At 34.5% G+C, this 19,862-nt stretch overlaps 3 protein-coding genes and 1 pseudogene across 21 annotated transcripts; all 4 read right to left on the minus strand.

The window, feature by feature from the left end:
• Positions 1 to 1,176: 1,176 nt before the first annotated feature.
• On the minus strand, positions 1,177 to 1,811 carry LOC149513952 (2-oxoglutarate-dependent dioxygenase 11-like; annotated as a pseudogene).
• A 304-nt stretch (positions 1,812 to 2,115) lies between these two features.
• On the minus strand, positions 2,116 to 4,456 carry LOC111276611 (Peroxidase superfamily protein). Of its 2 annotated transcripts, none has more exons than XM_022862362.2 (4): positions 4,140 to 4,456; positions 3,845 to 4,036; positions 2,795 to 2,960; positions 2,116 to 2,614 (listed from the first exon to the last, which is right to left on the minus strand). In XM_022862362.2, exons 1-4 carry the CDS (start codon positions 4,353 to 4,355, stop codon positions 2,193 to 2,195), a joined length of 996 nt encoding a protein of 331 aa, XP_022718097.2. In that variant the 5' UTR covers positions 4,356 to 4,456; the 3' UTR covers positions 2,116 to 2,192. The 2 variants fall into 2 exon arrangements, with proteins under 2 accessions (XP_022718097.2, XP_089602124.1); XM_089745998.1 differs by having other exon boundaries at positions 3,845 to 4,042.
• A 455-nt stretch (positions 4,457 to 4,911) lies between these two features.
• On the minus strand, positions 4,912 to 11,975 carry LOC111276492 (type I inositol polyphosphate 5-phosphatase 2-like). 18 transcript variants are annotated; one of them, XM_089745996.1, is made up of 13 exons: positions 11,364 to 11,974; positions 10,554 to 10,918; positions 10,347 to 10,452; positions 10,171 to 10,263; positions 9,689 to 9,776; positions 9,495 to 9,599; positions 8,435 to 8,779; positions 7,957 to 8,305; positions 7,441 to 7,625; positions 6,957 to 7,065; positions 6,280 to 6,428; positions 5,903 to 6,126; positions 4,912 to 5,372 (listed from the first exon to the last, which is right to left on the minus strand). In XM_089745996.1, exons 2-12 carry the CDS (start codon positions 10,581 to 10,583, stop codon positions 5,922 to 5,924), a joined length of 1,764 nt encoding a protein of 587 aa, XP_089602122.1. In that variant the 5' UTR covers positions 10,584 to 10,918; positions 11,364 to 11,974; the 3' UTR covers positions 4,912 to 5,372; positions 5,903 to 5,921. The 18 variants fall into 18 exon arrangements, 14 of the variants coding, with proteins under 14 accessions (XP_089602122.1, XP_089602116.1, XP_022717987.2 ...); XM_089745990.1 differs by having other exon boundaries at positions 7,957 to 8,779; XM_022862252.2 differs by having other exon boundaries at positions 7,957 to 8,779; positions 10,554 to 10,921; positions 11,663 to 11,938.
• Positions 11,976 to 14,947: 2,972 nt separating this feature from the next.
• Positions 14,948 to 19,437, minus strand: LOC111276621 (tobamovirus multiplication protein 2A-like). Its single transcript, XM_022862370.2, has 7 exons — positions 19,061 to 19,437; positions 18,309 to 18,624; positions 17,469 to 17,568; positions 17,207 to 17,287; positions 17,013 to 17,117; positions 15,918 to 16,127; positions 14,948 to 15,280 (listed from the first exon to the last, which is right to left on the minus strand). The coding sequence occupies exons 2-7, from the start codon at positions 18,545 to 18,547 to the stop codon at positions 15,173 to 15,175; spliced, it is 843 nt and encodes a 280-aa protein (XP_022718105.2). The 5' UTR covers positions 18,548 to 18,624; positions 19,061 to 19,437; the 3' UTR covers positions 14,948 to 15,172.
• Between the last annotated feature and the right edge of the window lie 425 nt (positions 19,438 to 19,862).

A 19,862-nucleotide genomic window follows, 5' to 3' on the forward strand; every position in this document is an offset into this window, starting at 1 on the left:
TGCTTGTAGAGGCGCCCAAGGGAGGGTCTTCAGTTTGCGGGATAACTTGCTTTAAACTCCAAGTGTTGAGCTCTGGTGCCACTCTTCTTTATATGTTTCCAATACTTTACATTACTGCCAAATGATAAAAGCACAGGCCATAAAATCCCGGTTGACAGGGTTGAATAAATTTATCCCGAAGGTTAACCTGTTTTTGAATTCAAATAAATTGCATACCCTGTATCAGTTTAGAGTTCATTTGGGAGAATGGGTCCAATGCGATTTAGGAGGATTATCCATTGAGTCCTCTTAAACAACGTTAGACTCGTGCTCCCTAACAGCCCTTTAGTACTTGTTTGTTTTAATGCTACAAGGCAACTGGGAGAGTTCCTACTCAAACACACACTGTCCTGTTGTACAAAATGGCACCTTAAACTGATGGAATTTAGCAAGTTTATTGCTCACATTAGATTGTCAAATTTCACTTGAGTACCAGGATTCTGCCATCGGTTCTTGGCAATGGCTAACAATTTACAGTAAGTTTGTTTTCCTTCATTTTTTTTTTCTAATGCAATCCTTTTTTTCACCATTTTAATGCCTATATTCTATTATATCACGAGTTCTTCAGAATTAAGTATAATATTTACAGATAACCTCTCATATGCTTCATGGTTCATGCTCTCATGCGCTCTTCATGACAATCTCGGATTTGGTCAGATGTTATGCTCACAGTTATGCCATCACTATTTCATGTATGAGCGAGCAACCTTGCCTAGGGACTCTAGACTTTTCAGCTTCATTTGTAGTATGTGGTGCTTGTTATTGACTTTTTCAGAATCTCTCACCATTCAAGTGTACAATGTTTTGAGAATTACATCTAACTAAAGTTGATGTTCTACTTGGGTGAGTGGTGGATGGTTTGAGAAACATAAGAGTACTGGAATGGTAAATTTGGCTTGGACCATGTCGAATATGCTGAATCAGTTTAAATATAGTTTTCACGAATGGATGGATTTCTTGATCCAATAATCTTGTTTGTGGCATTTCAAATATCGGACAGGAGGATAAAACTGAAGTCGCAAAAATAGTTCAGAAGTATTTAACATAGACAGAGCCGTATAAATTCAACTAAGATTTTGAATTAGAGCTTCATTTGATTTAACGGCCCTTTCCCATTGAGTTGCTGCATGTTTTCAGTCAAAGGAACTCCTCAAGTGGTATAGTCCTGTACTGTGCTTTGTTTGCCTTAACAAGATCTGGCAAAGGACCAATTTTGGTACTCATGATTGGACGGTGAAAGCTGCAACTGACAGCCGCTCTTTGTCTGGATTAAGGACAGCTCTATGCTCTATGCTTTTATATTCTCCATTGCTCATAATCTCAATTAATAATATCGCTTTGCTTAGGCACATTATATGTGCAATCCGTCAAGTCCAAGTCTACTGTTATATTACCTCGATCATGTCTCCAATATTATGATAAATGCGCCAGGGATGGGATTAAAAGGCACCCATTTGCCACTTTTCTTGATTTGTAATTCCACAACTGAATCAAGAGCGTTAAGCCAGTAGCGTCAGAGTGTGGTCCTAGACCAAAAACCTTGCTTACCTGTGCACAGGGTGGATAATAGTTCATTCTTATTCCTTGTGTTCCATCCTCAAAAAAGCTTGTAAACGTCTCAGGATCAGTCCCCAAGTTCTTCGCCATCAGGCTCAAGAGATGAATTGTAACCTTTTACAACTCCATCGAGTACTTATCCAAGGTCGCTCTGAAAACCAGAAAGTAATGGCCATGAAGTTGAAGGATTACCAAGAGGCTTTATTCAAATAAGACGTAACATGGGGCAAAGGACAAAGAAAGCAAAATGCTAGCTTCTAGAGTTTCTTTATTAGTTACACGTAACTAATTCTTACCCTGGAGGTAAGTAGCCATAAACAGGAAGTGAAAAAATCAACAACTAATCAACCACTGGTGGTTGAGACATGTCTGAGAAATAGAATTTTCTCAAAAATTTCAGATACGAAACCAGCAGAAACTTCTCATTTGCATTTCCTTTACCAAATATTCAGATTAATTGGCTGATTGACGAACTGAAAGTGGTCAAATTCACCATATTTTGAGGAAGAAAAATTGTATAGCAATTGGCAAAGTAAGGCGTGGATAGCCTTGAACTGTTTCTTTATTGCAACAGGTTTATGGCATTTTTACATCACCTAAGGGTTGACAAACCTACAATTCTTTCTAATTTCTCCTTCATTTCCAGTGAGTACATTTATATTGCCCATCTTAACAACTGAATACGCAAATGAAGTAAAGAAAAGCTCTTGATTAGAGGCAAAAGCCCACACCAGCTTTCTTATCTTCCCTTCATGGTCTTCAGTGACTAAAATATTATCAGATCCTAATAAACCCTTTCCTTCAACAATGTTAATGTAATAATGATTGTCAAACTTTGCAGGAGTTGAAAAATCAAGAGGTACAGTTGCATCATCCCTTCCAGAATTGGGGCATATGGACCGTAGGATTCTTCGAAAATTTTTGTATCTTCTGTATTTATCATACTTTTCTTCTATGTTTATGTCGTACGCCCTTTGTCTGAAACTCAAACATCTTGCCTTTCCAATTGTGTGGCTACCTGATGACAAGCACTTGAAAACGTCAATGTGTTACTTTTATTCATTAATCAAAGGATTGGGAAGTAAAGAATTATAATATTCACAGGAAGAGGCAGCAAAAATTAGAAACTTTAGCTCAAGGAAGCTGAGGTACTAATAATTAAGTACTACTAAATAGTTTTAAGGATTGAGAATCTGACCTGACAAAGCAACCAAGTCTTCTATGTCAAGACCTTGTTGGTTAAAGTTGGCAATGAGAGACTCCAGAGAGGAATTTGGAGCAGGAAGGAACTTGTTTGCACCATCAAAGCTTGCCTTCAGGGAGTCTTTCCTCCCTAACAAAACTTTCCACCTCGGACCTCCTCTCTAATGAAACACAATATTCGGTTACCGAGATGGTATTATCATCGTTGCATCACATCACATACTATATAGATTAGACATTAGCGGTTAGCCCAATTTTTTACTCCATTTTCAGGGTTTTTTTAATTTTTTATATATATTTTAAATTCGAATTCAAAATGTTATGGTTCATATAAAATTATTAATGTAATATAAAATAATTAAGTCATTACATTTTTCTGTAATTTTTAAGGATTTTTTCAAGCATCGAGTATATTAATTCTATAATGAAAAGAAAAAGAATATCAGAAATTTGTTTATAAAATTTTTGCATTTTAAGTTTAAAAAAATGTGAATAAGATATATAATTTGTACTTGAATTTTTAAATAATGTATCAGTTTATTTTAAATTTTAATATTATTATTTTAATTAATCTATATAATATTTAACTAGTATAATTTTATTATATATCTATCATCTGTTAAATAAACATTAAATATTTTATAAAAATTTCATGTATTTATCATGTAGATGTTATGTGATAACAACAATTGATCAATCTTTGATAAATACTTTTATGATTTAGATAAAAGAAATTTAATTTATATTAAAAAAATATTGATAGTGTACATGAAGAACGCATAACTTAATAATATTTATGAAACTATATATATAAATTGATGGAGTTAGTGGGATTATAATTTGAGTTAATAAAATGCATAATTTAAAAAGTTTAAATTACAAATTATATTTTTTTTAAATACCAATTTGTATGTATTTTATTAAACTTTTAAATACCAGAAACATAATTAACTAAAATTAGAAATTCAAGTCAAATTTGTTATAGATCTTCAACAGCAAGTGTCAAAATGCCAGAAAATAGATTTATTAATAGATAAAGCAATACCGAAGCGACGGCATCACGAGCAGCCATGGCTAAAACATCAGCACAGGAGACAGTTAGGGGACAAGCCTTTTCCAAAATGTACTTGATCTCATCAATGACCTCGAATCCACGTAAAGAGTTAAGGTTCGGTACTGCTTGCTTTTCACTAACAATGTCTCCATAGTTGTCTAGAAGAACTGATGCATCACATCCCTGTGACTTGATGAAATAATAACCATTAATATCTGATGTACTCTATTAACCCTTCTAGTTTTTCATGTTTATGATCTGGAGATGAAGAGAAAAGAAATCTAACCATGACAAAGCAATCATGAAAGTGCAAGCGAAGGAGGAAGGCAGCTATTCGAGGATCTTTGAGCACTGCAACCTCAACATTTCGGCTCACAATCTCTTCTGCTAAGGGGCATGTTTCTTTGTAGTAATCAAGAATCAGGAGTCCTTCATCACTCAATATTTTAACCGCATTTAAAACCAAAACCAGTAACACAAAGAGTGCTTTAATAATCTCCATTGAAGTAAATGAGAAAATACTGCATGTAAAAATTTAGCTGGCTTAGGTTATATATTGCATGGGGTAGGAATGTTGTAGCAACATATCAATTGACAGTGACGTTTTCTTGTACCGTTAGTGTCTCTTCTATGTTTTTCAAGCCAACTTACCATAAGTAATTCCTTCAAGCTCTTAATCAAAGTGGATACAACTAACCCAACCTAACCGTTCTGTGTCTTTTTTTTTTTTTATTGTCTCCAGATTATAAGGTGGTTTGTTCCCAATCTTGCCACTACTATCAGCGTGAATGATCTGGTGCAAAACGAATATGTATTCAAGCTTAACATCTTGTGGTGTTTTTAAAATCATTAAATGGTCAATTTATGGTTCTGTCTAACTCTGAAACTTTTCCATGATTCTGAATTTTCAGTAACAACTTCGGAAAATGCCAATTTACTTTATAATATCACCGAATTTTGGCTTAAACTGTCCTTTTTTTTAAAGGAACAAGTCCACATGTACATTGAATGCTTCCAAAATTTGCACCAGTAAAGAGCGAGATAATAGTAACTAGACATGCTGGAACATGAATTATGCACATTATAAAAGGAGGACTGTAAAGGTAACATGACTGTCTATAATTAGAACTTATCCTTTAAAAAGGTAGAAATAGAAACTTAAATCGACTAGACTATAATATACAGATGGAGATTACAGCATGACTAAGAAATAGATCCTATACTAAAAAAACATCACTCTTTTAAGCCATTCTAGCCAAGGGAAAAAGAAGAAAAGAATATTAGTCTCTATACATTCACCCCACCATAAAGTCAAGTTTTAAAGCTGTTGTTAAATGCACACCACATAGCCTGGCTCCTGCCTCTACGAATTACTTAATCCTGCAGTCATCCCTTGAAGGCAATGCAAGCTGGTGTATTTCCTGAATTCTATGTTATTGATATATATGCTTATGTGCCATCTTGGAATGCATTTCTGGAAGAAACACCTGTCTTTCGCCTCACTGAGTAATTTGGTATCCTGCTTCAGGAATAATGCATGTAATTAGACATACAAGGCATAAAGAAGCAACAGAAAGCTGTTTCTCTATCACCTAGTCACTGAAAGAGCAGTTGCTGTGTATCATTGAATATCAAATGAGAGCAATAATATCCTTTTTCAAAAGTCTTTACAGGATCATCATATCATGACTTCACCATTATCCAAAAACCAGAGGGAAAATGGAGAAGAGAAAATGGCTTTGATTAATATTCAGGTTGGCAACCTTATGGGTAGAAAAGGTCTATACGAAGATTCACCCAATAGTTGGTCCAAACTTATGATAAATCCTTTTCCATTATTATTCATGATCAGTATATTTGAACATATAAACACTTAATGCTGATTTTTTGCCAGGCTAAAAACTCAGCACTGCCTCGTTTTAGTATTGTAAATGAAAGTGAAGGTACATAACACATTGGCTACAACTTTGTTCTGATTCCTAGCACAGAGAGGACAGTCATCAGGACACTTGTTTGCTTCAAAACTGATTAATTGTTAAGGTTGATTACCTGGTTTCTGCTAAAGCTCTTATTCTCCATTTTCATCAAAGAAAATCTCAGGATGGACAGCAGCAGTGCTAACATTGAGGACCCTTTGCAACTTCCGATGATCCAAGACTTCAACTTCGACTAAGAACATTGAACTGACTGGTCGATGATCTGAGAGTCTTATTTCTGCTCGTTGATAACAAAGTTGTTTTATGCCTTTTCCTGACCAGAGTATACGATCACACCTAACAAGGGAAATAAACACATCATAAGCAATTGAAAGGGTGGAAATTTATGAATTACCGGTGACATCGTGCCAGATATGTTGAGTTTCCGGAAACCCTTTCTAACTTTAATGTCAGATTCTTGTCCAGCTACTTTATAGAACTTGTGCTTACCATGCTGGAGATCTCTTCTTCTCCCCTTCTTTAGGGATCTCACCAACATATCTGTCAGAATTCATTTCATACTTGTAGGTGGGAGGAAAGTCTATTACCCCCTCTTTCCATCCATCAAATACATGCCCGCTATGCAGTTCTTTATGAAGCTGTGGCACAGAATTGAAGCCATTCTCATCAAAATAGAATATATTTAGAAGGAAAAAATAATACGGATATGTTACCCAGCAAGAAAGGAACTTAAAGAGAAATAGTGATGATACAGTTGAATTTTATTTGCTAACCATACAATGAAGAAAATTATTGTGCCAACTGATGACTATTGACAACTGTATCCACAAAACTTAAACCTGATACTTCATCAGTTTCTACCCAAAAAAACTCCAAGATTGGATTTACTTTTGGTTCAAAAACAGTATGATGTCTTATAGATCACATCCTTTGAAAATTTAGTAGAGTTTCTCTTCCCTAACAGGTAACCAGGTCCTTTTTACCAATGATCAAATCTAAAGCATACGTGTAACACACAAGTTAGAGCAACTATTGCACTATTGCATTCAACATACAGTGTTGTTCTGTTTCAGTTCAGATGAAGACACAGTACTTGTGACCAAAAGGCTCAGAAGGTTCAAACAAGTTTGTATACTAGGGAAAAACTAGATCTCTGTGATACTCACCTGATCATTGTTGATTATTTCATCCCAGCGCTTTAGAGCAACAAGCTTTCTCACCTCCACATCCAACATATTGAGACGATAATTCAAATCTCCAAACCAAAATATCTGACTGTTTAGAGAAGCAGCCATTTACAAATTAATGTCTCAGGTTTAATATGTTGAGAATATAATCATAAGAAGAAAATTTCTCAACCATCAAAGTTACTCAATAATTTGGAAATGGTTAGTGATAAAAGCTTCCTAAAATCTTAAGTTTTGGAGTTTGCTGAAAATTACAGCATCACTTCAAGTCCAACTTCTTTTGTTTTCTTGATTAATATCTAGTTAACCTTATGCCACTTAAAGTTAAATTTTCCCTTCAATTTCTGTGGTGCTGCATCTCTACATAACAGTTAGAACGTAAAGTAGAAACAAAGAATGTAGGCCATAACCAAAATTAAGTATAAATTGAAAAGAATCAAATTAGGTGCTGAAATTTGCTTACTCGTGAGAAGGAATTGTTTGTGGTTGATCTGCATCGAGGACAGATGAGAAACGGGTACGTCGTAAAATTTCATACACATCAGAGTTACGCCTCTGTTCTGCTCCGTCCTTCTGACCTGATGTCAGATGAGAACACACAAAGCACAGCCTGGATTGAAAAAGAGTCATGCTAACAGAAACAGATCCCTGCAAAAGTAAAATCCAAGGCATTCAATAATAGTAAAGCAGTTATTTTCAGTGATTGATTAGTCCTAATTGTAAAATGCCATCCTCCTTGCAGCTAACTACACATTGCAACACACCAAAATATGGAGGGCGTAGATTTCATCAGTCTAAAAACAAACCAATTGAAGCTCGGTGTCAAATTGAAATGAGGGAAGCATCCCTCCATTGACTGATGCTACCCAATGTAGTTCACTGCACAAATATTTACAGAATCTACAAGCACCATAATTGAGGTACCAAAGACATCTCCAAAAAGCCTGATCCATTCCTGTAATAGAAAAATAGTCATTACCTTGTTTCCCATGTAGCCCATAAGACCAACTCCAACAGGAGAGACTTTCAAATTATTTACATGTCTCCTCAGCCTCTTTCGCACCCAGACAGATATGTATATTCCAACCATCTGCTTGCTAACTATCCGCATGTACTTTCGGCATGACCTTGCCCTATCATTGTCATGTTGGTCCATAGGCACTTCTAAGAAAGTATCATCCTCCTCTTCTGAAAACTCATCAGATATCTCAGAGAAAGAATCAACAACTTCTAGCTTCTGTCGGTCATGCACCAACATTGACCCTAGGTTTCCATAGCTATGGTGTGATCTTTTCAATCTGCTTCCTTTTAACAGCACATCATAAGGACTGCAGAAGATGGAGTTTTCTATCAGATTAAAGCCAATTCTTGCTGAGCTGCTCAGTACTCTCCGCAATTTTGAATTTGAAGAGACAACTTGTGGGGTTGCATCTAATGAAAGTTCAGGCCAGTCTAACCTAGTGTCACAATCGACACCATATATTCTCTTCAGCTGTAAATTTTGTCCAATATCAGCAACTTTAATCAAATCTTGTCCTTCAAAGTCATAGCCGTTAGCAGTTTCCAAATACTCATCACACATCATTTCCACTGGCAGAGCATCTATCTCATCTACTAATACATCTGCAACTGAAGAAGTCCTTAACACAGGAGAAGGTGGGGCACTATAGCATTTGTGCTTGCTTTCAGGTTCCAAAGATTTGTTCAGAGTTCTTCGTATGATTGCCTCCCATTTAGGAATTGGCCTGCTATCTTCAGCTCCCAGTACATTTCCAGCATTCAAAGGGACTACCTCCTGGAAGCTGTCCAAAGCAATCTAATATTAGAATACTAGACTTAAAAATGAAACATCTAACATCAAAATCAAATAGTCAAATAACAACCAACATTTGAGAAAGAAATCTAGACGACGGTATCAAAAGTTCTGAGGAGTTATCATTGGTCGGCATATTTGACAGAATCCTATGCAGTAGCCACTAAATCCTCCAGGACATGATGGGATTCTTGCTGGATTTGTTGATTTTAGAACACTAGGACTAGGAAGCCAGTAACATTTATAATTCAAGGACAAAGTAATTTAACTAAAAACTGCAATTTATCTTTTAGTGACATTTCTGCTGACTGATTTGCTGGAGTAGTATTATGAAGTAAAATTCCTTAAACAGAATTTGGCAACAGAAATACATGCTGACAACCAAAGACAGCCTAAATCTAGATCCAAATTTCCATCGTGACTATAATTATTTGGAGGAGCCAATCGAGAAACGAGAAGGTTGATTCCAAATTAGAAGCTGACTTATGGATGTGATTATGGTCTAACAAAGTTGTTGGTCCATGACCAGCATCAGATAGAGAAAAAAACATAAATAACTCGCAGATGCACATGGTGCTTACACCGCCACAACAGGCAAAGATGAGGAAGATTAAATGAATGAGCATCAAAGTTTCTAAAGATTTTATTAAATTTTTGTAAAACCTAGAATAATATAAGATCTAACAGGGAAATGAAATACTCACCCGATAATGTAAATATCCGCAGGCTCTTCCGTGCAAAGCCAATCATCAATCTCAAGATCCTCACATGGAAGTCTTCCAGCAACATTCCAAGTACCTATTGTCACCCTATAGGCAACCACGATATGTTTCAATAAGAATTAAAACAGCAACACCTTAAGGCTTATACTTTAAGCATAAGCATCTTGCAGCCAAACCTCACATCCTTTGTATTTATGTACTGTGCACGCAGAGTTTCTGATTTTCCCCTCCTGTGTCTTAATCGATAACCCTTAGAAGGTGCATCTGAATAATTAAACATCAAAACCATAAAAAACAACTTTAGACCAACAAATTATTAGATAACAGCAGCAAATAAGAGTCATTTACTAAAAATTAATTCAGCTCATATTTTGATCTCCATCAAATTTTGTCCCTTTGCCTCCGTATCACCCAAAATTTACATGGATGATTAAGAACCAAGGCCATCGAAAGGCCACATCAAAAGAAATCAATATACACCATATAGCTGGAAATAGCAGATATATTTTAATAATGAGCCTACTAAAACAAGCACAACAGAAGGAACAAGAAGAATCAGCATAGATGAGTTTGAATATGCTCTAAAGCTCAAATAAACATTCAAGGAAGAAGTTTTATTTTAACAAGGCAAAGCACAGATGTAGAAAACAACTATTGCCTGAAATTTGGCTTCTGCATTCAGATAGGTTTCCAAGTGTCCTATGGGTATGATCCTTACTGCCGCGCATTCTTGAATCTTTAACAGAGTAAGCTGGATGGAAATTGCAGAAAAGCATCATAAAAAAAACAGAAAGTAAAAGGAAAGATATGTTGTTAAATATGATATGACAATACCATCATCTTCACTCTCAGTTTCAGTGTCAACCTCGTCTTCACTAAAATCATACACCTTTGGCTTTATATTCAACCATTTCTTCATCACAATGGATGGCCAAAAGGCCTGAAATAAAAAACAACTGACCCAGTTAATTATGAAAACATCACTTTTATCTAAACTGCAAATTTGTATAAAAGCAAAAACCAATGAGCACTAAAACATACCTCAGAACGCTTTCCCCACCTAGTTTTCATGGCCTTTTTATCAAAATTTGAGAATAGAAAGCCTACAAAAACTCAAATAGTAAGCTTTCAAAGAACTGGTCCTTGACCTCGAGAATGGAAGCAGAAGCAGAAGCAGGAGCAGGAGTCTGATTGTCACTGTTGTAGGAGATTAATATATAGAATTACACAACCCATTACACACAAAGGCCTAAAGTCGGCTTATTGGATGCCAAGCACAAGGAAGATTCATGCTAGGACCAAACAGAAGAAGACAGCAAAACTATGGCCATGTTTCACAGACATCCACAACCTCAACTTGCAAAAATAGAACTCTCAATGTTCCTCTTCCCACACGTCCCAATTTTCTGCTATAAAACGGCAAAAGCAGCAAGTCATAATATTATAAAATATTCAATAATACCCCCAAATATCATTCTCATAAAAATCAAAATGTCACTTTCAATACAACAAAACTATAGACCTAAATCAATTGATTATGCAACGCTTTATATTCAAGGAATGCACTGGTCAAGAAATCCATTGGAGATGTAAACAAACAGCAAACTGGTAATATACAATTATAAAAGTAAAATCACTGGCTCTTAATCACACTTAAGAACCCAGATCATCAAAATAATCCTTTAATAACGAAAGAAATTTCCAACCACAAATGTTGAAAACAAATTTAGAAACTCGATGACATGACGTAAATTTCAAAGAAAAACACCGATTAAGACAAGCAAACTATAAATTTCAGAAAAGAAAAAAGACAAGAACTCATAAATGAGAAATAAAAACTGATCGTCATACCATAAGCAGCCAAGATTTGGTTAGAAAAAAATATATATAACTTGAAGCAATCCAACTAAACAAAATGAAAGGTTGACACTGGACACTTAAACCACACGAGTTCAAGTCAAATGGGTAATTGGCACAAAGTAAAACAAGCATTTAATCAACAACAGCTGTAGACCCAATTGGTGGGACGGTTTCATGCAACTCATATCTTTTATAAATAGGTTTCAAGTAAACCATATTGCAATTATGCATGAAAAAATAAGATTAGATGTTTGAAAATTTGACGTATGAACTGTGACAAAAGGGACCACATGAGTTGATCGTTGGATCACCGCACTATATGCGAAGATAAAGAGCTCCAGGTTTCAAACTGAAAAGAACCATCTGTTTTATTCCACTTTAAAAAAAGACTTTTACATTATTTCTTTTTTTTTTTTTTTGGGTTTTAATGATGGGATTATGAGGACACTTTGACAACTGCCATGCAAAGAACAATATGGCTAAACAGGAAAGGCAGGCAAAGGGAAGTAGGGTTCCATTTTTTGGTGCAGACTAAGGTGATTACAACTTGTTTCCAGGTTCAAGTTGGATTTCCGTTCCAACCTCAGCATCTATCAATGTTTCACTTTCAAGTTTTAAGGGTTCAATTATTTTTCAAACAAAGAGTACAAAATTCTTAATCCTGTATAGCTGGAAAACGTGTCAATCCAGCTCAGCTCCTAATAGTCACATAATATATATCTGACAATAAGTTAAAAAGGAAAATCTAAGCTTCTTTTTTTCAATAAAAATTGCTAACAAGAACAAAAAAAAAAAAAAAGTTTAAGAACAGAACCCAAGGAAACACCAATCCAAAAAAGATCATTTATTAATTAAGTACATTAAAAATTAACCTATATCCATCATCTAATATTGGGTCGGAATTTTTGTTGATATAATAGTACTAAATTAGATAAATGTTAAAAAAATGTCCCAATGAATATTAAAGTAAATCATTCCCCTTAATTACACATCTTTATAAAGTAATATTAAAAAAATATTTTTACCAACAATCACATGATTTATTGAGAATTATTAAAATTCAATTCTTAACATCCTCCTTTATAAAATAAAAAAAAAATAAAAAAATAAAAAAAAACTAAATCTTCATTTTTTTTTAAAGCCTTTGTCATCAAATGACAAATCAAACTTAAAAGGAAAATCGAGGCTAAAAAAGCTTTGGTCCCAAAGTAAGAAACTTGTAGAAAGATGCCAACTTCAAATCAGCATATATTGCAATCTCAAAGGTTTCTTTTTTACTCTATAAAGTCCAGCAATGAGTTGCCCTTTGTAGTCGACATCTTCCTTTGGGCGCAAACTGCAAAGATCTAATTTTCCAATATTTCCTCTTTTTCCAAGCTTAACCCTTACTTTTTCTCATGGTGACCACAACCACAAATCACAAAGCAAATGGAAATCTAAATGAAATCTCCAAAAAGATAAAAGGATAAGAATGAAATGACATGGAAGAGATAACTGTTCTATAGCTTGAAGGCACATCAATTATATTTATCAATGCTCATCAAAATCCAATATTGCAAAGTTTCCCTATCACTCGACAGAAAGTATATATCTCTTTACAGCCTTTGCTTGGAAGCAGCAAACAATGTTAAAAAAAATCTTGAAAAAAAAAAGTTGCATCTACTACTACTGTATATATACTTTACTGTCGTTATACCCTAATGTCTCACATGACAATTCAATATTCAATTAACTTGTAATGATAAAAGTTTTGTGAAGTTGATGTTATTAATTAGAAGCTGCAAACAGATGTTTATTCCCAACTATGAAAGAAAAGAAAAAGAAAGGAATCCATGAACATGAGGAGGCTAACTTTAAGTTTATAGAAAATTAAAATTTAAAGTCTAACTAAATTAATTCATGTAATCGGTTTTTAATAAATTTGAAGTTCAAATCTCAACTGTTGTAATATTTTTCTTTATTTTTATCTTACGATTTTGTTTGTACAAAAAAAATTTAAACTGTTCAAAGTTTGATGTATAAATAATGAGTGATTTACTTTTTACTGTTTTCATATTTTATGGATATTTCATCTTCAATAAATTGAATTACACAAAATGGAAAAAGAAGGAAAAAAATTCCCAACCCATAAAAACTCTGATAGATATGTTGATTGAGATGGTTAATTTGATCTGTCCATGAACATTGCATCCAAAGAGAACCAAATTAATGTAGCCATATAGGGTTGGCATTTAAGATGGATGATCATTCCATATTGAACATAGTTAAATCTGTGATTAATCTTTGGTGAAAAAATTAGGTTAAAAATTAGAAAAAAAAATGATTTTAGAGCGGTTGGCGGTTGGCTTTCATGTAGAGCCAACAAATGTACATCACTCAAACTGTCACACACAACAAGAGCCTTGTTGAATATATCCCAAAAGCCCCAAAATGTCAGCATCAAAACGCTTGAATGAGATATAATAATCTATCTGAAAATTAGATGAGGAGCTCACCTGATTCACGCCTCCCCAATTGGCCACTTGTTCCAAAATAGAAGAAGAATCGCTTTTCCTTTTCATTTGTTCTTGTGACAGATTGTTAGAATTTAAAATACCCAAAGAATTATTGTATAGTCAAAAACCACAAGTATTTTGACTTGACATTAATCCCTATCTCTTTTTTTCTTTTATTGCCCTTTGATTGTTCCAACTCAAGGACCACCACAAACTAAACGCTACATAAATTTGACAATTTCTTGTACTATTACTTAACAGTTACCATATTCAACTCAAAACCTTCAACTTAATTGAAATAGACAAACAAAAATCACGCTATTGGAGGATTTAGGAATGTTGAAGATGTTCTTAGGAATGTTGAAGATGTTCTTGGAACTGACCAATCAAGAAGAAGTTGTTGTGTCATGGTGGTTTGTAATGAAAGGTGTATTACGCAAAACCCACCCATAAACAATCACAAAATAAGCCTGCATCAAACCCACATTGACAGTGTCTTTTTCCCAAGGAGTATAAAATGCGATGAAAGTGAGAGCTTCATTTTTGGGGATCACTTTGTTTTGTTTTGAAATGTTTTAGAGGGTTTGGACCACAGGAGATTGGAGAAGGAACGGTTGAATCAAGATTTGGGGCAGTGATGGGGACACCATAAAAAGAAGAGTCAAAAAGGACATGCACTCACCGTCTTTAACCAACTATTGTTGTGTGTTAAGAAATCAATTTCGAGGGCATGGAAAATGACGGGGCGTTTGTTGACTGCTCTTTTGGGGCTCTTTCTTCCGCTACTTCTCACTTCATCACGGTGATCATCATCGTTTTCAAATCTGGAATGTTGGCTCCATCGGTTAAACCAAAAAGGAAATCGAGCCTGGCTAGCATTGGTTCACACGAAAGCATGAAACCCCGATACGCTATAGCACGGGTTTGAAAAAGTATTCATTATTCAAAGGCCAAAGGATAGAAGTGATTTGTCGGTTTGATTCTGACAAGAATGCTCGACTTGGCATTGTTTTCGAAGGATCAATTGTTTCAACTTTTTGACAGGCCAAGAAAAATAAGAGAAAAAATGCAACGGCCCAGTTTTACACACAAAATGGTTATGCATTTGGAAAACATTTGTTCTCTAAAGAAATCAATGAAGGGAACGCAGAAAGCTCCTGAAAATTGTGTATTGTCCACCACAAACTCAACAAAAAAAATTAAATAAGACTGTCATCTGAAAAATCTGAAGTTGTCATTCTATGGTCAATGCAATTGTCTTCATAAGCCAACCAAATCAAGATTTCCACATAACCCAGAATTTCATCACATAATGGTGCAACGGCTCCTTTCTTCTGCTGGTTGTGGGGCAACCTGCTGGTACCTGCTTGACTCCGAGGGGTTGTATGTGAACTCAGATGTATCCAGCCCGTACTGATATACATCCAGTGAAAAACAATATTAGAGCAACAAAATAGGCAAAAGGTTTTGAGGAAAACAAAATGCAGTAATAGAACCAAAAAATATGGTGGTGGTGGTATTGGGGGGGGTGTACAATCTGATCATCTAAACCATTAGTCAAGCTATGTATTGTATCACACAGTGCAACACAATAGACAAACTAATTTAGTAAAATCTAGGCATTTGGGCATTTAAGAAACTGACTAATCTGAGTAAAAATGAGAAACATTCACTACATGTTGGGCTTCAGCCACAAGCAACCAAATATCAGTAGCAAATATATACCAAGAATTGCAAAAATGTTTAGAATTTTACCAAAAGAAATTAGAATTTTACGGTTTTTCTTTTTATTTAATACAAGCTAGGAAATATTGGGTAGAGAAACAACATTCATTTAGTGAATGAAACATTCGATTCAAGATTTTAGCATATCAAATTACTTAATAATCCTATATCCTTGATGTTTAGCAGATTATTTAATTCACTATCAAGATCCCAAGTCTCCAGAAGAACAAGGAACAATGTAAGAATTGGTCTAAGCAAGACCGTACCAGAGAGGACACCATATGTCTATAGATCAAAGAGAAGGAATTGATGGAACAGAAAGCACCTTTTCCCTCATACGTGTACTCCAAGCATCATTTCTGCTGGGCCGTTGATCAAGGCTGCCAGCAACAGGTACACCTGTAGCTGGAACTGGTGGCCTGTTGATCAAAGGCTGTCTGATTTGTTGCCTTGGTGCAATGAACTCATCATCACTGTCATAATCAGCAGGTCTATTGGCAGCCCTAACCATAAGGGCTAACAAGAAAATGAGAGCCTGCAAGTTCATGTTGATTTCAAACCCAAATCAGTAGTATTAATGCCCACAGAAATTATAGCAGCCTGAATGTTTTTCTAAAGAGAAATCAGTGTCAGTTTTCAAATGATTCAAGGCTTTATTTGATGTAAAAGTGGTATCAAAGTAAAGTCACTTCAGTTCAAAGCAATAAATATCAGAATTGCATCCATTCATTTCCGTGCCACTATCATCCATCAGAAAACAGTCATAAAGCACATCGTCATCCTGTTTCATACATCTAAATTATCATGCAATGCAATTTATCAACTGACTTTTGTCTTGGTGAATACAACCCAACAGTTTTCTCCAAATGACAGTCTCCTTAAAGTTATGTAGCACTAAAATATATACAGTCAGCTTAATCATAATCCACATTGAAAAGAAAGGAACATGCAACATTCCCTATTAATGATAGTTGATTAAGTTTTCAACTTCCCTTTATTAGGATTAAATTGAATGCTTTTTGACTTTAAGCTTTGATTATGGCATTTAAATAAGATCATATCTCTTTTTGCATGCTGGATATATTTGCCACAGACAGACATCCAATGCTAAAATATCTACTTTGTAAGAATAAGAAGTCCTATGCTTTTCTGGACATTAATCCTGTCATATTTCCAAAAGCTAAATGAAACTACAAAGAAACAAATTACAAGTTCCGTGAATAAAAAATGTAATTTGCATGTTCTAAATGAATAGGAATCAAAGGGGAAATCCTTGTGTCAGTAATTAACTTCATTTATTTAACCACTTTCAGTTTACCAGATTGCTGCTCAGTATTTTGCAGGAGAAAACGTGAGTGCACATGCATGTGAAGTAATTTTTGAGTCCTCAGGATGAGCAGCACAGTCACACTATGCCTACCTCTAAGATAACAATTCCAAGAGCAACCCATTTGGCAATACTCCAGTTTTCTTCCAGAAATTCATATATCATATCAAAATCTCCTGTTTTATCCGTAGGCAGTTCCTAAAGAAATTAGCATTAATTAGATGACCAAGCACATCATCTTCAATTGAATAGGGGGGAGGGGACCAAAAAGTTAACACAAAAATTACATCTTTCCAGCTTTTGTCGAAGAATATGAAAGCTGCACATCCCAGCTCCACCAAGATCAACAAGATCACCAACACCAAATACTATGTCACCTTAAGGAAACCAATCATCATGAAAGAGAAGAAAAAGGATTGGGAAGGAATGAGCATTAACAAATTAGCTATTTATGAAATACTAGATTATAATGTTGTCATGATGTTAAGTGATATCTATGTGACATCATCATTGCCACTCAGAAAAGCATCAAATGAGTAATTAGGATACACAAGTCAAGCAGCATAAATTCCGCGTTGTAGCTCCAATACAACCAAAACAAGAGATAACAAAGAGAACCACACCTACTCCAATAAATAAATATATAAACCTGCAAAATTTGAAAATGGACACTTAAAACACAAGAGAACATTGAGAAAATTCCACTAAAATAAGCACTTGAATTCCGATCAAAATTCATATACTCAGAAACAATTATATCAATACATCTAAAAATCAGCATAAGATCCTTCAACAATACATATGACCATGGTTGACATGCAATGAACTAGAAAGCATGTATGTTGTAACACACAGTCTCAACCCAGATGAATCAAGATCGGCTTAGCTGGCCTTGGACTTTAAATCAAGATCAACCAGTCTCAACCCAAAATCATCAAAGCATACTTGAGTTCTTTCTTGCATGAATTATAGAAAAACCAGATGAAAGGAATGGTTAACATTGCTATCTCACTGCCTTGGAACTGCTCTAGCTATCAGCTATTCTGTTGGAAATGCCAAGACTAGCATGCCTCAAAAATGAAACACCAAATCACATTCCAAATACTAATTATCTCCAAACCATTGGGTAGCAGTGTATAAGTAGTATAACAACCCCATGAGTGAGCATCAGGGGGATCTTGGAGCAGAAATCATTCAAGCTAGTATTACTCAAATTCAAGGGCAGCAAGTCAAAGTTATATCACATACAAAAATTTTCCCAGAGGAAAGGATAATTTTACAACTTCTACACAGCCACATTTTGAATTCAACTGATGCAAAAATGACTAATCTAATAAAAAAAATAAGAAACACAATATCAAATTATAAGCAAATGATGAGAACTCATACCATGCTTTTGGTAGATTATCAAAAATACCAGACGAAAGAGACACAGCCATGAGCATGGGCCGACCAAGCTGTACCAAATCTTGATCACTGCCCACAGAGGACAAAAGCATGGCTGTATCCGCAGCTTTTTTGTACTCAACAAACAAGTAGATCCCGTATCCAACCATTGCCAAACCAACAAGAGTCATCAACAAGTTCAAGAGCTTCAACAAGCACTCCAAGCATCCTCTACAAGCCATCCTCAATAACGATCTTTGTTGATCCTTCTTATTACAGTTCTAATAAGTATTTCCTATTTCATCAACTTGTATATTACCTTCAATAAAAAGAAACCCACGTTTACACTTTGACATCAATAAATCAATCACTGAAATGAGAATCTAAATAATAATAATAATAATAATAATAATAATAAACTATTACAAAATCATTTCAGAAATTTTTGCTAACAAAAAAGCAGGAAAAACGATAGCTTTTTAAAGATTATAGCTTTCTGGCAACATAATGAAAAGAACAAACTTTGAAGGTTTTTTCCAGAGTTTTCTGAGGAATCATAATTGGGTTCTCTGAATTCGTGTTACCATCAAATAAAAAATAATTGCCTCTAAAATCATCTAATTTATGCAACGTAAACGGAAACAATAAACAAAATTTGTACTTTACAAGCAAAACCAAACCCAATCGAATGCTAAAAAAATATATAATTCTATCTTAGATCGCACGAAAAAGGTAAAATTGAATCGAACACTTACAATTTTCGAGAAAGGGTTTCGATTGCGAGCTTGATTTTAAGTAATAGTAATTAATAAAATATATTTTTTCTGAGATGATTTTGTGAAAACAGAGAGGAAGGGACTCAAAGGCTGGGAGAAATAAGGACAGCTATTTTCATTTTTGCTATTTCCTGTCATGACAAGCTGGCATCTTGATTTTTCCAGTCCTTGTTCTGATTTTGTTTGGTCCTTCCAAAAATGCAATCATTCTCCTCTCGGTTAACGGGCCTTTAGTATTAAAGTCATTTCGTTTACTTCCGAAACGGAAGAAGTGTGATGTGCCCAAATAATTTTTTTTTTCCTGGGAACAAATATTTGCATGGAAATTGGAAGAATTTTTGTAAAATTATGTTCCCTTTGTCTTTGGTTCGTTTGCAATTGATAAAAGCATCTAAATCTAAACGCACAAAATGCTTATTCTGGTAATGACACTACATAATTATTATTAAATATTAACTTATTTTCTTTTTTTATGAGATAAAAAAATAAAAATAATAGAATTCGACCTTTTAATTTATTAATTTTTTAAATTTTTTAATCATTAAATTAAAAAAATTGAAGATATTATTTATCAACTATCAAATTAAACCTTAATTGAAAACAAGGTCCTATTTTTTTTCCAACATTAAGTACATTTGCATAATTTGTAAGTGATTCATTAATGTCTAAATTTTGATAATGATAGATCAATGAGTCGAGATATTTATGTAAATAATAAAAAAAAAAAAGCTGCTTTTGTTAGTAAAAGTGTTTAGGACTTTATTCAAGTTCGATTCATCTT

The sequence above is a fragment of the Durio zibethinus genome, chromosome 17 (genome assembly GCF_047325235.1).
Source record: "Durio zibethinus cultivar Kanyao isolate XHJ-2024 chromosome 17, ASM4732523v1, whole genome shotgun sequence".
In the NCBI taxonomy this organism is placed as follows: Eukaryota; Viridiplantae; Streptophyta; class Magnoliopsida; order Malvales; family Malvaceae; genus Durio; species Durio zibethinus.

What these genes read in the sequence shown, in the direction of transcription:
- LOC111276611 (XM_089745998.1), bottom strand. Translation starts at nt 4,355, where the DNA reads ATGGAGATTATTAAAGCACTCTTTGTGTTACTGGTTTTGGTTTTAAAT. An exon ending in CTCGTGATGCCGTCGCTTCG is followed by an intron (nt 2,961 to 3,844) that starts GTATTGCTTTAT and finishes GTGTTTCATTAG; the next exon opens with AGAGGAGGTCCGAGGTGGAA. An exon ending in AGACTTGGTTGCTTTGTCAG is followed by an intron (nt 2,615 to 2,794) that starts GTCAGATTCTCA and finishes GCTTGTCATCAG; the next exon opens with GTAGCCACACAATTGGAAAG.
- LOC111276621 (XM_022862370.2), bottom strand. Translation starts at nt 18,547, where the DNA reads ATGGCTTGTAGAGGATGCTTGGAGTGCTTGTTGAAGCTCTTGAACTTG. An exon ending in ATTTATGCTGCTTGACTTGT is followed by an intron (nt 17,288 to 17,468) that starts GTATCCTAATTA and finishes AAGGTGACATAG; the next exon opens with TATTTGGTGTTGGTGATCTT. An exon ending in TCGACAAAAGCTGGAAAGAT is followed by an intron (nt 17,118 to 17,206) that starts GTAATTTTTGTG and finishes TAATTTCTTTAG; the next exon opens with GAACTGCCTACGGATAAAAC.
- LOC111276492 (XM_089745990.1), bottom strand. Translation starts at nt 10,583, where the DNA reads ATGAAAACTAGGTGGGGAAAGCGTTCTGAG. An exon ending in GCGGATATTTACATTATCGG is followed by an intron (nt 8,780 to 9,494) that starts GTGAGTATTTCA and finishes TGCTTTGGACAG; the next exon opens with CTTCCAGGAGGTAGTCCCTT. An exon ending in TGGGCTACATGGGAAACAAG is followed by an intron (nt 7,626 to 7,956) that starts GTAATGACTATT and finishes TTACTTTTGCAG; the next exon opens with GGATCTGTTTCTGTTAGCAT.